The sequence below is a fragment of the Sminthopsis crassicaudata genome, chromosome 3 (assembly GCF_048593235.1).
Source record: "Sminthopsis crassicaudata isolate SCR6 chromosome 3, ASM4859323v1, whole genome shotgun sequence".
NCBI lineage: Eukaryota > Metazoa > Chordata > Mammalia > Dasyuromorphia > Dasyuridae > Sminthopsis > Sminthopsis crassicaudata.
Genome location: NC_133619.1, coordinates 154,835,893 through 154,851,487, shown reverse-complemented (window position 1 = coordinate 154,851,487; position 15,595 = coordinate 154,835,893). Strand labels below are relative to the sequence as shown.

At 31.8% G+C, this 15,595-nt stretch overlaps 1 protein-coding gene across 7 annotated transcripts in view; it reads left to right on the top strand.

The window, feature by feature from the left end:
- The window catches only part of NALCN (sodium leak channel, non-selective), a 518,736-nt gene that overhangs the window by 139,255 nt on the left and 363,886 nt on the right, over window positions 1–15,595 (top strand). For 6 of the 7 annotated variants that reach the window (XM_074299465.1, XM_074299463.1, XM_074299460.1 and 3 more), the window contains one exon: window positions 7,647–7,801. In XM_074299465.1, coding sequence (XP_074155566.1) covers window positions 7,647–7,801 — 155 coding nt within the window. Of the gene's footprint in view, window positions 1–7,646; window positions 7,815–15,595 lie in introns of those variants that run through there. The other variant, XM_074299466.1, reaches the window with a different exon arrangement.

Genomic DNA, 15,595 nt, shown 5'->3' with positions numbered 1-15,595 from the left:
CTCTCTTTAACCTGCCTATTTTTAAAGGTAGTCATTAGATGTTTCATAATGGTATATCTTCTTCAGGCTGAGTAATTTCAGTTCCTTGAAACTTTTCCCTTAAGTCCAAAACCATTTTTAAACCACATCATGCCTTTTCTGCAAATAGTACAGATAGTACAATAGTACAAGCTAAGGAATTAAAACATTTTTTTTCTTCCCTAAACCCCTTTCAGTCACCACTGTAACAAAAAAATTGCGTTGAGAATCCCTCAGTATGGTTGAATATATTAACTTATTATACTGTTTTACATAGATTAATTATGCGCTTAGGATAACTATAGTGATAAGGTTTGCCAAGCAAAAGGTCCAAATTAAAATTTACATTATATAATTATAAAAATATAAAATGTACTCTACCAATAATTATGAAAACTCATAAAATTGTAAAACTAATTATAAGATGATTGTGGAAATTTTATGTGAGGTACTTTTAATTTTAGTAGTAATCCAGGAAGACTATTATCTGCAAGACTTCATTTTAAACTTATTTCACAAATTTTGTGGAGTATAAGTAACATTTTAATTAAGGCACAACTTGAAATATGTTTAACATATAATTACTATAAATCAACTTTCTATATTAGATTTTTATTTGAATAAAGTTTTGTAATATCTGACTCAAACCTGGTTCTGTACTCAGTTTATGCATTTTGATTTAAAATAACAATAAAATAAAAATAACATTTTACACTAACACGATAGAAATTGTTAAGAAAAATTTGCAAACTCTCTTGCCAAGAGAAATAAAGTTTAAAAAGTTATCTTATCTATATAGCCAATGGGAAATTAATAACCTGTTATGATATTTACTTTTCTGCTGGCAGTAGATGATTCAGTGGATAGAGTACTTGGGTTGGAATTAAGATTCATCTTTTTGGGTTCAATTCTGCCTGAAATACTTACTAGCTATGTGATCCTGGCCAAGTCACTTAGCCTTCTTTGCCTCAGCCACTCATCTGTCAAATGAGCTCAAGAAAGAAATGGCAATTCACTTCAGTACCTTGCCAAGTTTTCTTGGCAATGAAATAATGCCTTTAGATTCTTCTCTTTCATCCCTTGGTACACAGCTTTACTGTCACAGAAACTAATGAATGACTAATGTTGCCAACTAGATCGTTTGAAAATCTACTAGATAGAAGAAGGATAACATAAGTAGAAAACAAGATCAGAAAATTACCATAATTACTCCAATGAGAGATAACATAAGGCTTGTTTCTGCACATCATTTGTGAAAATCTGTGATGGTTTGGAGATGGCTTGTAATCTCCATGTCCAGAAATCAGGGTGTTCAAACGGTCTAGCAGTTGTGCTACAAGAGCATGAACATTCCTAATGTCTAGATCATGATTATATAGCTGATAACCCCTGATTGCAGAGGAACAGAAGGAAATGAGGGAACTACTCTGGTACAGTATACAGAATGCAAATGAGGATATTCACACATGTCTGATTATCCTAAGGGAATTGGTTTGCATTTGAATGTTGATCCCTTCTGGCATTTAGGAAATAATTTGATGGCAGTTTAAGAAAATGTAAAAACGTATTGTGCTGAGTCAGAAGCAGTCAGAGTTTGTTATAACCACTGGAAGAGCACCAAAAACCCTAATGTGATTGATCATGAATGTTTTAAATCATTATAGAAACAATTTTAGAATGTTTTAAACATACAGATGTTTATCTTTACAGGGGGAAACGTCTGAAATATAATTGAGCAATTATTTACTCCTTAATGTACCACTAAAGAACTTTTATCATGAATCCTCCATTGAGAACAATGTTTCCTGGAGTCAGAAAGACCTGAGTTCAAATCTCACCTAAGATGCTTACTAGGAATATCACTTTGAACGATTTACTTAACTTGGTTTTGCTTCAGTTTTCTCAGTCATAAACTAGTACTTTCTTCCTAGGTTCTTGTACAAGTCAAATGAGAATGCTTGTAAAGCTCTTAGTAATAGGAAGAATGACTAGAATATAGTAGACACTATATAAATGCTAATTGTTATCATCATGATGATGCTTTCAATTCCTGCCCCGTTTAATTTTCAAACATAATCCAGGGAGGAAAGTAATTCAAGTAGTATCTTTATCTGACAGATATGTAACTGAGCAGTCACTGTGCTATATTGAAAGAAAGCAATGGATTTGGAGGCAGACTCTGTAACTTATCACCTTTGTGATGTTATTAAGTTATTCTTCCCATCTGCTCTCCAGCTCTCTCAAATTCTTTGAAGAGATTGGAGTAGATGAGTTCTAAAGTATCTTTTAGCTCCACATTTATGATCCTATGAATTTGAGATTCATAGTGTAAGCCCTCATTCAAAGGTCATTTACATAAGGCTCTCTTCATTGGTGGAAATTGATAATGAGGCATTAGAGGGGTGAAGTTGGCAATAGCTTGGGAGAAAAGAAAATCTGGTTTTCTGATTTCTAACTGCAATAGAAATGATTTGTGATTGTAGGTTCTTTCTGGATCTCTGAAGGGAAAGTGAAATGGAGAAGAAATTAACATGTAGGGAAAACAAAATCTCAATCATATGTCTAATCCTTACTCCAGTAGAAACTGAAGGGAAATTCTTCCTTCTCTTTTCCTGGCCTCTCTTCCTCAGTTCCTCTCTCCTTTCCCTAAAACAACTCATTTACTCTGTTTATGTCTTATATAATCTCATTCCTATATCTTTGCTGATTTCTGTTTGTTTTTAACTTTAAGTGAGTTTATTTGCTCTTCAATAGTTGTAATTTTTTTCCCTTTTTAAAATTTATTTTTTACACACATTGCTTTATGAATCATGTTAGAAGAGAAAAATCAGAGCAAGAGGGAAATTTATGGAAGAGATTTTTAAAAAAAACAGAAAAAAGAAATGAACATTGCATAGCATGCATTAATTTACATTCAATCTCCTTAGTTATTTTTCTGGATGCAGATGGCATTTTCTGTCCAAAGTCTATTGGGATTCCTTTGAATCACTGAACCACCAAGAAAAACCAAGTGTTTCATAGTTGACCATTGCACATTCTTGCTGATATTGGATAAATTGTATTCCTGGTTCTGTTTGTTTCGCTCAGCATCAAGTTCATGTAAATCTTTCCAGGCCTTTCTAAAATCAGCTTGTTACATCATTTTTTTAATAGAACAATAAAATTACATTACCCTTCATATACCACAACTTGTTCAGCCATTCCCCAATTGACGGGGTATCTACTCATTTTCCAATTCTTTGTTATCACAAAAAGAGCTATTGTATGTGTGTATGTGTGTGTGTGTGTGTGTGTGTTTGCACATGTGGGTCCTTTTCCCTCCTTTATGATTTCCTTGATATACAGACCTAGTAATGGCACTGCTGTGGTTCAGGATTTGGTCATAGTTCCAGATTGCTCTCCAGAATGGTTGAATCATTTCATCACTTCCTCAACAATGTATTGGTGTCTCAGTTTTGCCACCCCCCTCCAACATTTATTTTAGCCAATCTGAGAGGTGTGAGGTGGTATCTCAGAGTTGTTTTAATTTGCATTTCTCTAATCAATAGTTATTTAGAGCATTTTTTCATGTCATATCATAGATGGCTTTAATTTCATCATCTGAAAATTGTTTGCTCATATCTTTTGGCCATTTATCAATTGAGGAATGATTTGTATTCTTATAAATTTGAAATAGTTCTTTATGTGTTTTAGAAATGAGACCTTTTTCAGAAATACTGTCTGTAAAGATTTTTTCCCCAGCTTTATACTTCTCTTTTAATCTTGTTTCTGTTAGTTTGATTTGTGCAAAAATTTTTAGTTTAATGTGATCAGAGTTGTCCATTTCACCTTTCATAATGTTCTCTAGTCCTTTGTTGGTCATACATTCTTACCTTCTCTGAAGATCTGATAGGTAAATTATCCCTTGTTCTTCTGATTTGTTAATGGTATCATCCTTTATATCCAGTTCCTGTATCTATTTTGACCTTGTTTTGATGTGAGGTGTGAGATGTAAGTCTATGTAAAATTTCCAAAATATTATTTTCCAGTATTCACAGTAATTTTTGTCAAATAATGAGTTCTTAATCCAGAAATTAGAGTTTGGGGATTTATCAAATACTAGATTGCTATAGGCTTTAATTATTGTGTCATGTGTATCTAATCTATTCTACTGATCTACCACTCTATTTCTTAGCCAGTACCAAATGGTTTTGATGACTGCTGCTTTATAATATAGTTTTAGGTCTGGTATTGCTAAATCATTATCCTTTGTATTTTTTCATTAATTTTTTTGATATTATTGACCTTTTATTCTTTCAGATGAAGGTTGTTATTTTTTTTTCTAGTTCTATAAAATGAAGTTTTGGCAATTTGATTGGTATCACTGACAAATAGACCAATTTAGGAGAATTGTTATTTTTATTACATTAGTTCAGTCTACCATGAACAACTGATACTTTTCCAATTGTTTACATCTGACTTTATTCATGTGAGAAGTGTTTTGTAATTATATTCCTATAGTTCTTAGATTTGTCTTGTCAGGTAGAGCCCAAAATATTTTTATTTAAATGAAACCTTTCTTTCTATATCTTGCTAATTAGTTTTATCAGTAATATACAGAAATACTGATTTATGTGGGTTTATTTTATATCCTGCAACTTTGCTAAAGCTGTGAATTTTTTCCCCCAGTAGTTCTTTGGATGATTTTCTAGGATTCTCTAAATATATTATCATATTATCTGCAAAGAACGATAGTTTTAATTCCTCATTGTCTATTCTAATTCCTTTAATTTATTTTTCTTTCCTTATTGCTAAAGCCCACATTTCTAGTACAATGTTACATAATAGTGGTGACAATAGGCATCCTTGTTTCACCCCTGATCTTATTGGGAATGCATCCAGCTTCTCTCCATTATAAATAATGCTTGCTATAGGTTTTAGATAGAAACTGCTCATTATTTTAAGGAAAGCTCCCTTTATTCCTGTGCTCTCTAGAATTTTTAATAGGAATGGGTGCTATCTTTTGTCAAAAGCTTTTTCTGAATCTATTGAGATTATCATATGATTTATATTGGTTTTTTTATTGACATGTTCAAGTATAGTAATAGTTTGCCTGATATTGAACCAGCACTGCATTCTGGTATAAATCCTACTTGGTCATAGTATATTATCCTCTGAAAATTTGCTGTAATCTCTTTGCTAACATTTTATTTTAAATTTTTGCATGAATATTTATTAGGGAGATTGGTCTATAATTTTCTTTTTCTGTTTTGGCTCTTCCTGTTTTTGATATCATGTATCTGATATCATATTTGCACCATAGAAGGAATATGGTAGTACTCCTTCTTTATCTATTTTTCTAAAAGTTTACATTGCAATATTTGCAATCTTTATGCTACTGACATTTAATGAGAAAGTGGGCAAGTCTTGCTTACATAGCTTGTGGCATTCCTTTCCTTTTAAGTAATAGAGAGCAGGAGTTAAGTATAATGTTGAGATCCAGAATTAAGTTTGATCTGTCTACTAAGTTCTCTTGGTTATCTTGGTGTTATAAAGATTTTCTTTTTGAATGTATCCTTCATTTTGTGCCTTCTTACTATTACTTGTATGTTGATTTGTAGATGGTTCTGGTCCCACTTTGTGGGGACCAGACAGCTGTTCTGTATCATTCCAATATGTTAAATTTCTTAAACCTCTCTGACCTAACTCAGTAATTCTGACTCCCAGGAGGCCCTCGGCTCATTGACTTAGGCCATCCTTCAGGGGTTAGGTCTCTTGTTTGTTTCTCTCTGTTAATCTTTATCCTTGAGTAGTGCTTCTTTACGCTTGCCTCCACATGCTCTACTGAAGTGGTATTTAAGATAATATTTTGCCAGGTGTGATCAACAGTTTACCCAGAGGCCACCTGGATCACAAGAGGGGAAGGTTGCCCTGAAGCTAGCTAAATCTGTGTGTTTGAGTTGACATATTTCCCAGAATTAGGAACACTGAAACTACAGTTTATAGGAGACACAGAATGTGATAAGGATGAAGCTTCCTCTTAACCAGTTGTTATCATTTGCTATTTCCATTCCTCACTGACATCTCAATGTGTTCTTAAGAGTCTAACTTCTACAAGATAGGTGCCAATTAGTCTGCCTTAAAGTGATCAACTGTTTGTGAAGCTAGGACCCTTGTAAATAAACAGACTATCATATATTCATAGTTTTGTCACATTCTGAGTCTCCTGTAAACTTCTTTCTACTATTCTGTCTTTCTACTATCCTGTCTTCTGTAATTTCATTTGATGACATCTATAAACATTGAGGGAAAAGAAAATTAGCTTCAGCAGCCTCTGAGATCCCTTCACATTCACCATCTGTAAGTTTTTGACCCTATGATTAAATGATCTCCAACTCCATTGACTCTAAATCCAATGACTCTATCTTTAATCAAAGAACAAATACAGAAAAAATCATTATTGATTTGTGATATTGATTATGATAGGGCAGATAACTGGAACAGTGAATAGAGTGCTGAACCTGGAATCAAGAAGCCTCATCTCCCTGAAATCAAATCTGACCTGACATTTAGCAGCAGTGTGGTTGCTACTTTGCCTCAATTTCTTCATCTGTAAATGAATTGGAAATAGAAATGGTGAACTATTGCAGTATCTTCACCAAAAAAAAAAAAAAATCCAAAAGGAATACAAAGAGCTTGACACAACTGAAAACCAACTGAATAACAAAAATTAGTTTATGGAAGCACTCATTTATTTTTTCCTATATGCAAAACATTGAAATCTACACTGAGGATTTAGGGGGGAGTTGGAGGCTGTATATCTGGAGCTGTGATTTTATTGGTCATTCCAGTTTTAGGTGATGAAATTAGATTATCAATTCAGATCAACAACTTTTCTGAATCTTATTGCCTGAGACAGTAAAAGGTTATGACTTGCTGTTGCTCATACAACCTGTATCTGTCAGAAGCTAAATTTGAATACAGGGCTTCATGATTCTAAGTCCAGCTCATTGTCTTCTAAGTCATGTTATCTTTCATGGGGAAACAATGATAGATATCAGTTATTTGCCTTTAAGAAATTTATATTCTCCATTGTTTGCTTAAATTTATTAAGAATCATCAGAGCATCAGTCATATGGATGGCATATATTCTACATTTAATAACATAGGATTATTTTTCTCTCTCAATATGATTCATAAGGAAATGTATATTAATAAAACAAAATAAAACTACTACTAATAATATAGGACTCCTATTCCACTTGAAAATTTCTTTTCACTTGCTGATGTCTCACTTTCCAAGACTCTTAAACAGGAATTTAAATTAAAAAACATATAAGTGTCGTTTATTTGCCAGACACTTTGCTAAGTGTCAGGGACACAAACAAAAAAGTGCCCTAAAGGAGTTCAAAATCTAATAGAATATAACATCACTTACAGTCTCATACAGGGAGACTATGAGAATGAATTAGATAATATTTGAAAAACAAATTAGATTATGTATTAGCTATATTCAAATCATTTATTTCAAATTCCACTCAATTTTCAATTGTCATTAACGAACAATAATTAAACTTAACTTCTAACATTTTAAATACATTGGCCATTAACTACTATTATCTAACACTTTTCCTTTTATTTGTTTGCAGAAATGTGACCTGGAATAATTTAGCTATCCCAGATACACATTGCTCCAGAGAAACAGAAGAAGGTTATCAATGCCCACCAGGATTTAAATGCATGGATCTTGAAGATCTGGGACTTAGCAGGCAAGAGCTTGGCTACAGTGGCTTTAATGAGATAGGTCTGTCTTACTGGTAAAATACCTTTTCAGTATCTGTTTAAAATGTTTATAAATTGAGTAGAGTTTACATGTAGATGATTTTTCATGTTTGAGTGAGGGCATTTCTTTTTTGATAAAAATATCAAAACATATATAAAAATAAAGTAGTTCATTTAATTATTTGGTATAATGATATAAAAGTATGTTTACTTCAGTCTAATCTTATGGACTAAAATTATAAAATAACCTTAAAAAGGAAAACAAATTCTTTTCTATAGAAAAATTGTCTAATTTGGGTTTCTTTTTTTGTATGTCCATTTGTGATTAACCTGTAAAGAACAAATAATTATCTATTTTGTTTCACTGGAATTCAAAACTTCAACAAATTTCCCTTAGATAAATTAGTTGTCATCCCATATATAATCAGTCAGTGCTGAATTTATATTTTCCAAAATAACTTTATATCTTGAATGAGGTACCAATTGTTGTCTAATAATAATTGTTGTCTAAATAATATAATAGCTTATGTTATGAAGTGGATGTTAGTGCCTTACATAATTCTTTTTAGAAGAGAAGTCCCTACAGTATTGTGATGAGAATTTTTCATTTGTTTTTTTCTAAGAAAGTAAGCAAGGAGCAGCAAGGTGGCGCAGTGAATAGAGCATCAGCCTTGAAGTCAGGAACACCTGAGTTCAAATTTGGCCTCAGTCACTTAATACTTCCTAGGTGTATGATCCTGGGCAAGTCACTTAATTGTCTCAAGAAAAAAAAAAAGAAACAAAGAAAAAAAGACAGAAAGTAAGCAAACCTACATAAAATAGGATACACATAGTAGAAGGCTGTAATTGAGATGAAAAACAACAAAAAAGCTTTGTACAGCTTATATAATTTTCTAGGAACATAGCAGTTGTAGATGTGATCAACACCTCCCTATCTTCCCAAACCAAATAGAACAAACTGGAGTGTTGTTAATAAATATACAAACAAATTGCTATTATATATAAATTGCTGTGCTAGGGACTATGGAGAATAATTAACTTTTGATATTCCTGAAATACCAAGAGAACAAAAACCAAGTCTCTTTTGTTTGAGATGGGTGTGGAGGCATTGTGATCTGCATTAATAAAGGTGGAAATTGACTAAATAAGTATATGTAGAGAGTTGAATGCATATATGCATATATATGCATACATTACATAAAAGGCAATGAATATATAGTTAAACAATTGAATTATTATTCTGTAGTCATTTATTATTATCAAATTAATATAAATATTTTCAGTTTTATTTTATCACCTCTAATAATTTATTATATTAAATTGAATCATTAATTATATATAGGTATGCTTATTAAATGTTGAAATAAATAACAAATACTAACATCTTTGATTATTCTATGTTAAGTGCACTTTATAGCATTAATGGGATAAGGGAAATATTATTTCTGATATAATGTGTAAAGAAAAATATACTGTCAATTTCTAGATATATATACTATTGCTGTCTATCAGCCATTCAACAAAAATTTATTAAATATTTACTGTATGCCAGGAACTCTGCTAGGTGGTGATAATATATAAATAAGAATGATCCAGCAGCTGTTTCCAAGGAGTTTATGCTCTAACATAGTGTTTTAATACTGTGTTTGTTTAAATGTGGTAAAAAATGTGATAAAATCAAACATGATTTATAATTAGTATCATTTTTATTTTATATATACCACAAACCTTTTAGCCACTAATTAATGCAGCATGGTTATAATGAGGAAAATATTGGATTATATTCCAGTTTCAATTCTATCATTTATTACACTTTTTATGCCCTTAGGGAAAAACATTTAATTATTCTGAAGCTGAGTTCCCCATTTTCTAAAATGGGAACATAAATTATTTTATTGTAAAATTTCTAGGGCTACTATAAAGATGTAAAGTACTTTGTAACACAAATATAAACCATTATCATTATACCTCTTCTAATAGGAGAATGATTCTAATGATTCAATTTGAAAATAAATATGATATACAATTGGAGATATTTGATCTTCTTTGGTATATGGTTGGTGTGTAACAAGGTTTTAAGTGTGGTAAGTATGAGGAAAAAGGTTATGATATCTTTATAAACTTGAATAGAGATTGGACATATGATTTAAGTGGTATATGGAATTCCTGATTGATGATATTCCAGATACCAAAGCAAGTTGACACCTCTGAAATTTATGTATTTAGTTACCTGGAATACTGGGGAATAAAATGACTTTTCCAGGATCAGTCAGTATGTGGTAAAAACCAAACTTTAACCCTAGATCTTCTTAATTCTAGTATTCATGCTAATCATTATATTAGTATGAGAAATGTCCAAATGAGATTAAATAATTGATCTTTCAAAATATCAGAGTACAAAGACAAGCATTGCTTAGGTGTCACTGCAATACCAAAGCAAATTATGTTAAAAGTGCTTATCACATAAGCTTTCAAGTATATACACTTAGTCTGTAAATTTATAGATTTGTGCATATGCATACCTATAAGATTAATCTAAGTTTTGAATTTGTATTCAACAGGTATAGTCCTGAAAAGGGTGGGTACACGTTTATGACTACTCAGAATCTTGATTTAAATAAAATATAAGAGAAGAGGAAACTCAAAGCTCAAAAGTAATATACACTTAACAAGCACAATAGCCATTAAAACAAACAATATATCATCACCACTCCAAGATCTGAATTCCTTGCCTGATAGGACTCATGATCACAGCTATTCAGAATCTATAATGAGAGCCATTACTGGCAAGTATGTATAAGACTTCCTAGCCCAAATCCTCCAAGTCCCTTTCCACTAAGGAGAAAAAAGAAGGTACTATGCTAAGTAATCTCATTTGATATGTAACCCTTGAGACATAGCAGTCTCCCAGGTATAGAATGCTACATTACAAGAGGCCCATTAAGGAGAATATTTGTTCACTTTTTTAGGAAGACTATGTTTATTTAAGGAACTGGTCAGGTTTTGGGGGTAAAAGCAAGGCTGCAATAAAGGATATTATGATTAAAGCCTTCCTTTCTCTATGCTTTCCTGGAATTCTATCAGATAACTACAAGTATATTCTCATGTTTTCAGCAAAAAATAAGTTACAAAAAAGGCATGGCTGAGACTTACTTAAGATGTTTTTATTCAATGGGATTCTAAGTATATAATGCTTATATAAAATAATTTGTAGACAAAAGGATATACATATGTTGTATACTTTTGCATACACATGCTTATGTGCCAATAGTTATTTCTTAATTGTCTATATTTATTGAGAAAAAGTATGCACATGAGACTTTCCTCTTTTCCTCTGTTCCATGTATTTTAAGAGTAGCAAAAAAGGTTAATTATCTCTAATTATAAATTATTTTTTATTTTCAAACAATACATAAACATACCTTGTTCATGAATATAGTAACACAAGATTGTGCCATATGTATATAATATATATATATATATATATATATATATATATATATATGTAGGTATATATGTATGAACATGCTCACATAAGCATATATACATGTATTTATAGGTATGAAATATTTATATGTGTGTGCATATGCATATTTATATACAAATCTATCTATGTAAACCTATGTGTATATGTATATATACACATACATATATTTAAACCTCTTTTCACACATACATTCTATTCCCAACTTTAAAAATGTAATCCAAAATTTCATTTCAAAATTCAATTTAATTTCACAAATATTTAAGTGACATTTAGTAAGGTACAGTGCTAGTAAAAGGGAGTGATCAAGAAAAAGGATAAAAACTAAATAGTCTCTACTGTAAAGGAGCTTATGTTCTTTTGAGGTAATGGCAAAATAAACTATAGAAAAGTAAGAGAAAAAGCAATTTTTGAGAGAATTAGGAAAGACCCACCTAGGAGACAGTATATGTGCTGTGTTTGGTTTTACAAAGCTGAGGTGAGGATGGATTATGTTATAGATTTGGGGAATGACATGTAAAACTATGGAGATAAGAAATGGAATATAATTATCTAACCAATTTTACAGTGCAAGAAACACAATAATATTAAACAAGATTGCAAAGATAGATGGGTGCCATGTTGCTTAGAACTTTAGATATTAGGTTTTCTTGGCCAGACTCTCTGAAATTACCTAGATTCAAGTAAGCTATGTAATATAAATTGAAAATCAGGATATGTGGGAACTAGTTAAACTGCTAGAGCAATTCCTGTCATATGGGTAGATAGAGCACAAAGGTGAAGAGCAAAATGTGTGTGTGTGTGTGTGTGTGTGTGTGTGTGTGTGTGTGTGTGTGTGTGTGTGTGTATGTATGTGTTTCCAAGTATGAAGACAGGGAAGACAGGGACTGGAGAAGAAAGATTGTAATCTACAACCTGAGTCCTCTGAGATAAAAGGGAAAATGGCTTGGAACATAGTAGATAACTACAACCATGGGTTGAAATGGATTGTATTGTAAGGATGTATCAAGTGAACCTGAAAGAAAAGGATGCTTCTTAGTGATGGTAGAAAAAGAAATGTTGGAATGGGAATGAGGAACAAAGACAATGTCTACTTTTTTTTTTTTTTTTTTTTTTTTTTTTTTTTTTTTTTTTGTCTCAGTGATGTGGGAGAACATGAGAAAAGATGTACCTAGTACTAGAGCAGGTGTCCAGGGATGTATTGACTTCTGGCCATAATACAAATTGGAGAATATATGGGGTAGAAATGAAGAATAAAGGCAAATTTAATCTTCATTTTTGTACTTTCTTGGTTCAAGTTTTGCTTTCTTTTAATTTGGTGCAAAGTAAAGTTATGGTCTCTCTCTTGCATAATCCCTATTTGAAAGTTTATTCTATACCTAACTGTTCTCCAAATGTTCTTTATTTAGTCCTTTCTCTAAATCAAATCTTTTCCCAAAGTGTAGAAGATTCAAAAAAATCCATCTTGCTAACAAAATTGCATTTAAGCTTGAATGGCTGATAGTCCTTTAATAAAAGACTGATGCTACTTGTGTTTTTTAAAGAGAATCCTTTTTCTATAATATCTCTTATTGCTAGAATTTCAAGCAATGTAATGGATTGCATTTTAAAAGATAATATAAAGAAACATTTTTCAGGTTGATGGGAAGCAGTCATAAAAAGAGTTGGATTTTGCTTGTTTTTGTTTTGTCTGGCTCTCTTAAACTGCTTTAAACAACTTCTTCAAATGCAGAGATTCTCTAAAGCCTCAAATATTCATAATGGCACTGATTTCTTGGAATTTTGGAATGGAGGAGGAGGAGGATGAAACTATGCATGCATAATTTATACATCTGTGTATATCACTGTGTCTACAAATGTAAATATAGATATAGATGTTTGGTCTTACCTATTTTGGTTTTCAAATTATACCATTTAAAATCATTTTCAAGTAATTAGAAATATATTGAACATACATTAAGACTACATAATAAATACATGCAAAATGAATGAACAATTTACTTTATGGTGCTTTACATGTTAAAGCTAAACTTGACTTGTCCTATTTATTCCTAAAATGCATCATTATACAGAATAATCAAAGATCTATTAGTATAATTTCATTTTTCCATAATTTAATATCATATATACTTGATTATCAAAGTTGACAAATTAATATTTAAAAATAACAATACAATAGTTTGAGGTAGCTGGCACTAAATTAAAATGGTATAGGGTTTCAGATTTAAAGGGAAACATTTTGAGTTTCTTATTGGAGAGTGAATATGGTCCAAAGGGAGTCATCAGCACTGCTTTTTACCAAATGTTAGATAGAAGATTGTAGCTAAGAAAATTGGGCCAAGGGATATTTTTGTTGTTTGATATAAAGGCAGGTGTTTCATTAATAAGTTGACTTGATTTGATTGATGGATGAATGAAAAAGCCACGCATAGTATAACCTAATGTCTTATATTGATATTACAAGCAACACCTTTTCTAACCTTTGAGAAAAGTGCTTGATGTGAAATGTATGTGGAATCTCCACTATTGATGGATTGTGCCATCCTGTAGCAGACACAGGATAATATTAGCTCAACATCAAGCCATTATTTATTTTGAGATTTATGTGAAGAGTCCTGGGCCAATCTTTAGAAATAGAGTAGTGCATAGTATTATGACCTTCTTCTAGGATATGTAGAGAGAGTACTATTTTTTACCAGGAGAAAAGACAAATTGAAATTGAATGGATTCCTCAATTTTGAGGAATATGTTCCTCAAAATATTATAAATACTATTTGCATTAAAGGTTTTGCTTGATATTACATATTTTACATGAGTTTTAGACCATTGTAATCTAATTCTGTTTTATGATAGGATTAATATTTTCTTTCATGCTGATTTATGTTTTTGCCTGATTTTAGTCTAGTGGCTTGTTTTCTTTTTATCTCTATCAATAAGCAGTTATTAAACACATAATATGTGCCAGGCATTGTGCTAATTGTAGGAAATAAAAAGAAAGAAGACAGTTCCTACTTCTGAAGAGATCAAAGTCAAGAGGGGGAGAAAGCATGAAAATAGTTATATGCAATAAAAAAAATGCAGATAAGTTGGAAATAATAAAGAAAGTGAAGGCACTAGAATTAAGGATGATTATGAAAGATTTCTCACAAAATGTGGGACTTTAGGTGGGACTTGAAGGATCCCAGAAAAGCCAGGTGAGAGAGATCAGGAGGAGGAGGATTCTAGTCATGATGAACAGCAGTAAAAATATATGGTGTAAGGATACAAAGGATCTAACGCAAGGAACAAGAATTCAAGGCCACTGTAGCAAAGAGTTACATAAAGAAAACAGCATTCTTAAAAAAGAGAGGAGGAATAAAAAGGGGGAAAGTATAGGTTACAGAGGGCAAAAAGAGGAGGAAAAGAAATAATTGACAATACCTTAAGTATTAAATAACAGTATCAGAAATTTAGAATTGGAAAAAAAAACTTAGCTAAGTACAATTTCTTCCTTTTCTTGTTGTCATCTGTCCTTCATTCTGGAAAAGGACCATAACATCAAGGAGGGGATGCCTTGATATATGAGTGAATTGGATTTGAGTGAAGGAGATATGTGCCAAGTCACCTGTCTCACTTTCCCCTCTAGAGCCATCTGGATCCAGTGGCCAGATATAGATCAAGAGGACTGGAGATGGCTCTGGATGAAATTGGGAAACTTTGGCTTTTTAATAGTCTCAGTTTGACTGAAGCTGCACCAATTCAGTGATTAAGACTAGATAGTTATTGAGGCAAAGAATCTCCTCTTTTCCATTAAAAAAAAACAAAAAAACAAAAAAACCTAAATAAATAAATAAAATCAATTAATTAATAAAGCAAATAAATATGGGAGAGGAAGACACTCAGGGTTTATGGCCAAACCAGAAATGAAAATAGTAATGTTTTCACAATTTTTCTCATAGATTGATTAGGAAAGACTAATTTGCTACCTAGCCTTAATCACTGAATGAGTGCAGCCTCAGTCAAACTGAGACCTGTTACACAGCCCTCCCTCACTTAAATCCAATTCACTTGCATGTCATGGCATCCCCTCCCTGACATCAGAATAAAAGATAAACTACATAGATTGGTTAGGAAAAACTGGTAAGGAAAGGAAGAACTTTAGAATTCTTTTAAGTGATATGTAAATTTGCATTGTTGTTATTATTATTAATGGCCCTCCTGAACATACAAGAATACTGAGGATAATGCTTCTTCCAAAAGCTTTAACCAATTATGCTAAAAGCACCAACTTGCCCAAAGGTCACACAATTTACAACTGCTAGTGCTGGGATTTAAATCAAAGTGCTTAGACTC